The 6459-nt window shown below is 37.9% G+C and overlaps 1 protein-coding gene across 1 annotated transcript in view; it reads right to left on the bottom strand.

Annotated features, from left to right (window-relative positions):
- Window positions 1–1014: 1014 nt before the first annotated feature.
- LOC117779902 overlaps window positions 1015–6459 on the bottom strand; it is a 13010-nt gene continuing 7565 nt past the window's right edge. Inside the window, 14 exon segments of the mRNA XM_034616246.1 lie at window positions 1015–1199; window positions 1257–1516; window positions 3498–3593; window positions 3595–3655; window positions 3658–3729; window positions 3732–3796; window positions 3798–3996; window positions 4048–4068; window positions 4071–4421; window positions 4424–4460; window positions 4519–4740; window positions 4742–4786; window positions 5803–5875; window positions 5877–6302. Coding sequence (XP_034472137.1) covers window positions 1048–1199; window positions 1257–1516; window positions 3498–3593; window positions 3595–3655; window positions 3658–3729; window positions 3732–3796; window positions 3798–3996; window positions 4048–4068; window positions 4071–4421; window positions 4424–4460; window positions 4519–4740; window positions 4742–4786; window positions 5803–5875; window positions 5877–6302 — 2080 coding nt within the window. The 3' untranslated portion in view covers window positions 1015–1047.

Here is a 6459-nt window from a genome sequence, read left to right as displayed (position 1 = left end):
TTCCCACTTCCCACTTCCCTCTTTCGTCTGGGGGCAAACGGGCAAACAAAGTAAAAGTCAATTTCTTGAGCGGCTGTCGCATTTTTTTTTGGTTTGGCTGCCACAGAAGAAGACGACGTTTTAATTTGTGGCTTGTTGGTTTATTTTGTTTCATATTAATTTCTTCTGCTGCTTCCTCTTCTGTGTTATTTTTTTTTCTTTTGCTTAATTACAGCATGAAAATCGTAAACCGTTTTATATTTTTTAAGGGCAACGGAACAAAAGGCTTTGGGCAAATTTATTTGTTCGTTTCTTTATTTTGGCTTATGAAAAGGAAGTGGGAAATTATTACGAAAATTATGTTGCACTGCTTGGGAAATTGGGACACACAACGCGAAAAAACTAAAACTTAAACACAAAAAAAACGAAGAAAAACAAAAGACTTAAGACACAAACTTGAAGTGCTGAACAGCTGCGCCCGCATCGAATCTGAGCAACGAATTAATTATAACATGCAGCAGCCCAGCTTGTCGTCTTCTGGCCAAACGCATTAATTATGCCAAAGACAAAACAACTAACGTCAGCGCGGGAGTCAACTAAGCACAGTGGAGCTAGGTAACACATGGAATTAGTTCACAAATAAAACAGTCTATGTAGGTATTCTAAATTGTAAATATAGCATAGAATTTTGAAGAGTTACCAGAAAGTAAAGTAAATATTTAAACACTTAGAAGTAGCTACCAAGAAATAAAAGTTTGAAATTTATCTTTAATAGAGAAGAGTTCTAAATTGATTAAACACAATATAAGTCTTTTCTATTTATTCGAAATTGAGCATACGTTTCTTAAATTCGAAATGTTTAAATTGAATGATTAAAAATGATTAAAAATATGAGCTGTGGATTTATAAATACATATATTTATAATTAGTAATTGTGTGAATATTCTACATATTTTTAAGAATACTTTTTTAACACTTTGTCCACTGTGAGGGATATCAATAGGTAAGCTTCAAGTCCAAATCTCATTGCTGATGATTTGCATAAAAAACTGCGATGCGATAAACTAATCAACCCAAATTCGGTGCAAAGATTCGCACGGTTTGTTGCCGCAGCAGACGCTGAAGCCGGCGCCAGCGACGCAGCCAGCGCAGACGCCAGCGTCGCAGCGATTGAGTGAGACTCAAGCGGCCATAGAAGAGTTCCAGCATGAGTGTTAGGGCTACAGATGTAAAGGGATTATATGAGGAACCTTATTTATTGGAATTTATTTCCCCACCTGCCGCTAGGGAACCGACAGCGAGACCAATAAAGGCGCCTTGAAGCATGCGAAGGTTGAGAGCGCTGATCATCTCATTGTCCAGGGCGTGTTGTGGTGGCGATTTGGCCTCATTGCTCTTGGTGTTCGCATTAGCATTCTCCGCTGCGGCCAATTCCTTTGATTGCTGCGCCTGATCCTTGGTCAATATGCGCGATTGTGTCTCGTATTCGGCCGTTGTCATCTTGTCCAAAATGCCGCCCTCAAACATGTGCATCAAACTGGTAAATAATAGTTGTAATCAAGGGAATTTTTTATATTCCCAATTGTTTTTAATTATGCTCCGATTTTCTAAACATATTAAATTAATTAATAAAAAGATGCGTAACTTATTACAGAATATAATTTAAGTAAATGGTTATATAGATTCTGATTAGGAATATATAGTTCTATATATGCTTGTCTCTTATATACTTTGCAGATACTAATTGTACTCTTAACAAAGAGTATAATAAAATACACACAAAAAAAATCGTTCTAAAATTCAGAGTTAAAATTCTTTATTTTAGCACGTTTATTTAAGTGTGTATTCAGGATATTATTCTTAAATTAAGATAATACGTAAAATTAAAATGGCAACGATATTAAAAGTCAACATTAAAAAGTGCTAACAGGAAGCCTGATCGGAGATCTACTATGAAAATCAGTCATCTAAAACTAAATAATATTTAAGTACCATGTTTATATATTAAATTTGTCCGGAATTTGACACCGATATAATTTTAGGATCTTTCAAATGGGCTTGGTATGACAACCTACATCATTGAGACTGTCCAAAATCAATCTGCACAGCCACCGCAGAGTTGAAAAGGTCAGTTAAAGTCTTGGCTACATATGTTAATCATTAGAAAATGACTCCATATGTGCACCAAAGATCTGTGCACACATACATATTGACGCGCCACGAATCAGCCTCATATATAAACTGCGTTTATCATTTGGCATGTTAAGATAAGTGCCTTAACAGAGAATTTAAAACTGCATGTTAAACATGCATGTTAAATCAATGTAAAATAATTGACCGGAAAAGACATTTAGCTGAAACATAACATACACAAATTTTATAATAAACATGAAATTAACATAGAATTTTAACTTAACGTTTATATAAATACCAATGTAAAATTATTTAAATGAAATTTTTAAACATGTATTCAATATTAAATGTCAGTATAACATTCATAAATAACAATTTCAATAAATTGTAAAATTAAAAAAAAAAAGCTAAATTCAGCTGAAAAAAAGTTGTCCTGCCGGGAATCGAACCCGCGACAAAATTGCAAAATTTTCAAAAGACAAAGGCTCAAAGTGTTGAGCCACTCGCACTTATGTCTTTATCCTCCTAAATGGCCATATTGCTTGTTTTAGTGCTCAATTAAAAAAGTAAAGAAATAATTTATATTTTAACATTTAATATTACATTTTAAATAAGCACTGAGTTTGTTTTAATATAAAATGAAATTGAATTCTGAACAAATAAATTAAAAATCTTTCGCCCACGGCAGGACTCGAACCCAAAGCACTGTCCGACTCCGGACTCAGCGCACTGCGCCACCGAAGCTCACGTCTGAATTGGACGCCAATTTGTTATATAATATGTTAATATAAATTTTGTTTTATCAAGATATTCAAGTTTTAATTACTGCCAACGCCATCAACGAATTTAACAGCAAAATTTATTATTTGAATATCTTCGCTATTTACTGTGCGATCAGAATGAAATTTTCAGCAAAATTTAGGACAATTATATCTTCATCTGCAAAATTCAAATTTTGCTTTCAAAATGCTCTTATAATTTGGATATGAAATTTTCAATGTCGATTTGCATGCGGTTATAGCGGGCATTTTGAAACAAACTTGATCTGCCTGCATAGAGGAACCTATACCAAGTTTGGTGTCTCTAGCTTTATAGTCTCCGAGATCTAGGTGTTCATTGACAGACAGACAGACAGACAGACGGACAGACAGACAGACGGACATTGCTATATCGACTCGACTATTGATGCTGATCAAGAATATATATACTTTATAGGGTCTGCCACGCCTCCTTCTACCTGTTACGCAATATTCGGTAAAACAAACCCAATAGACCCCTGTACTTTTAAATTGGGGTCTAAAAAAATTAAGAATAATCTAACTGGAAACAGATCTTACAGAACCCGAAAATGAAAAACAAGTATGTAATGTGGGGTATATGACAACTCCACATCATTGAGACTGTCCAGGAAGGGGCATCCAATCTGCACAGCCACCGCAGAGTATCGTGTATAGAGTTTCGGCTCCAGTTGAAAATTCTTGCCCATATTGTTGGATGTTGAAGTAAAGTGTCTCCCGTCCACCGAGCACCGCCTTGTTCTCCTGCCATCGGCGATCAGTTTGACGCCCGCCTCCACGGAGTCGATGAGGAACGCCTTGTGATCGTCTGGTTGTTGTGCCGCATCAGAGCGTAGAGCTGTCGGAATAGTTCCGTGCCATTCTCGAGCATTTCCAGAGAGCTGCCTCCTTCTCACATACAAGCGATAGCCATCCTGCTGCATGGCCACCTGGAGGCGCTGCAATGTGTTGATGGGCGGCTCGTGAGCCGGACGTGCAAACTGGGAGGTCAGTTGAGCTGAGTAGACATCGGCCAGGACATAGTGGCAGCTACCCACACAATGGTCAGGAACTGCGCGATAGTCTTGGCACAGTTCATGACAAGGTGCTGGATTCAAGAATGATCAGGAAGCTTAACACGATGTCGGGATTGCACTACATTGCTTGAGGAACAACCGGTGAACCAAATGCAACGCTCGAAAAGCTGCGGTGACATCTCATCCGTTGGATGGAGGCGTCTGGCGCGTCTGATCGTCAAACACACAGGTGTGATCTCCTTAATGTAGGCCATGTAGATGCCCAGTTCTCCCAGCTGCTCCTCATAGGGCCACCTGACGCTGACGCCACTTGTAGGGCAGGGCACAATGATATAGAAAATGGGACCCGAGAACACAATGGTCAGGATGAGATATGGCCAGATGTCCAGTTTGAAGGGTCGCATTATGGCCAACGCCTCGTTGAGGCGACGTGGCGCGTTGCAAATGCCCCGAATCGGCGAGTGTGAAAACGAGAACTCAATCGCCTTGCGACGCCCCAGCTGAGACCCACATCGCCAAGGAAGAAATCCGCCAGCTGAAAACGTGAATACATGAGAGTCAGTCAATGATCAGTATGTTTGCTGTATACAGACACCACTCTGGAGCAGCCCTATGCCGCCAGTGAAGCTATCATTGGACTCCGCATTCTCAACCGGTCCTCGCAGTGATCCTTGTGTTCTGCCAGGTGCCTCAATGTAAACGAACTGAAAGTTCATGTGCTGTGCCAGGAGCATGAGCAAACGATGGTCCCTGCCACCTGTCACATTCACCTCATTGTACTCCATATTCTCAAGCTCCCCATAGTCTCCTCGCTGGCATTGTTGCTGTGTCGTTGTAGCTGACCCAGAACCAGGGCGGTGACTGCAGGATTGGGATTGGGTATCAAATATTTAGTTACAACATTAAACAAATTTTGAGCAATATTCACGATTCCTGATAGTTTTACAGATAAACAACTTTTTTCGAATTTTAATTCCACTTTTTTAGTTATCATTTTAAAAATAGCCAAAATTTCAAATACCTACACTGAACAAAACGACCAACTTCTAAAATCAATAACATTCATCATAAATATTTTGTTATTAAAATAAAAACATTTTAAGACCTTATTACTAATACTAAGAATATTAAACTAAAAAATCAAAGTTCTTAATACATTAATAAAAATTGTTAGGAAAGTATAAATATTTACTATTTCAGCTCTGATTAGAGAAACCGCTTTAGTTGTGAAGCAGTAGGCGCCGGTTCGAGTCCCACTCGTGACAGATTAAAATAACATTCATAAAATAAAAATTACACTGACAGAATAAAATTGTGTAAAAGTCAAAATTTAAAAAAAATATAAAAAAAATATAAAAGAAATCATTTTTTATTTTTTTATTTTAATTTTAAGAACATTTATTCTACAAATAAAAACTTGGCCTTATTTGAAATGTTCTTAAAACAAAGATGTGTTTTCTTAATTTAAGAATATCATGATCTCGACGCATTTTTTAGACCAAAATTCTTAGTTTTAAGACCAAAATCTTAACTTTAGAACATTTTTTATGAGTGTAAGATGTTCAGTTGTTTAGCACTTAAATTCATCATTCATAATTCATTCAAATTATAAAATTCATTCATTCATTTCATTTCAATTTTTATAATTTTCCTACCACAAAAACAGATATCTTAAGCACAATAGACTTAAAATTAAAGCTTTGTATGTAGGATTAAAAAATATATTAATAAGCTTTCAAATTATATTACAAATTTTTAAAATGGGCTGAAGAAAAAGTGATTAAATTAAAAGTTATAAGTTTTTTATCATAGATACATTTTTAAAATCTACCGCTAGGGTTACTAGGGTGTAGTGCCCCTGAATGATTCATACTCACATGGAAAACGGGCACTCGAAAGACGCGACCTTCAAAATTGGTATAGACAGTTGCGGCGCTGGGCAGGAGTGGAGTTCTGCAGACCCAGGTTGTCGCCGTCGTACCAATTGACTAGACGCAGCTGACTAGTGCCCCTGGGCGATGCCTGGTTATAGTAGATACGGAAGGCTTTGCGTCGAGGTCTTGTGATGACCACCGCCCGCATCGGCTCCTCGAAACGCACACGAGTGCATTCGGCGGATGCCTGGCCCCAATAGAACATGAAGAGACTGAGACGATGGGCCAGACGACGCTCCTGGATGCGTGTTGACAGCTCATCCGGTTCGTCGAATATCAAATTGACGCACTCGATGGCGCCCAACAGATTGGCTTCAATGTACTCAAAGAACAACTCCATGTCATAGAAGACGGACTTGTAGTAGAGTCGATGCAATCGCTGTATAAAGTCATCCACCTGAATCGTATCATCACTGTCACAATCCGCACTGAGCAACTTCGAACTGGGCAGTAATGCCAAATGGCCAACTGACGTGGCTTTAACCCATTAATGATCTGCGAGAGAGCTGCTCATAAAAAACAAGATATCAAATTTAATTGTTAAAGACTAGATAATAATGAAATCTATAATAATTATACCTATAATTATTATTATATCGT

This window comes from Drosophila innubila, assembly GCF_004354385.1.
Source record: "Drosophila innubila isolate TH190305 chromosome 2L unlocalized genomic scaffold, UK_Dinn_1.0 4_B_2L, whole genome shotgun sequence".
NCBI lineage: Eukaryota > Metazoa > Arthropoda > Insecta > Diptera > Drosophilidae > Drosophila > Drosophila innubila.
This window is presented reverse-complemented; position numbering and strand designations above follow the sequence as displayed.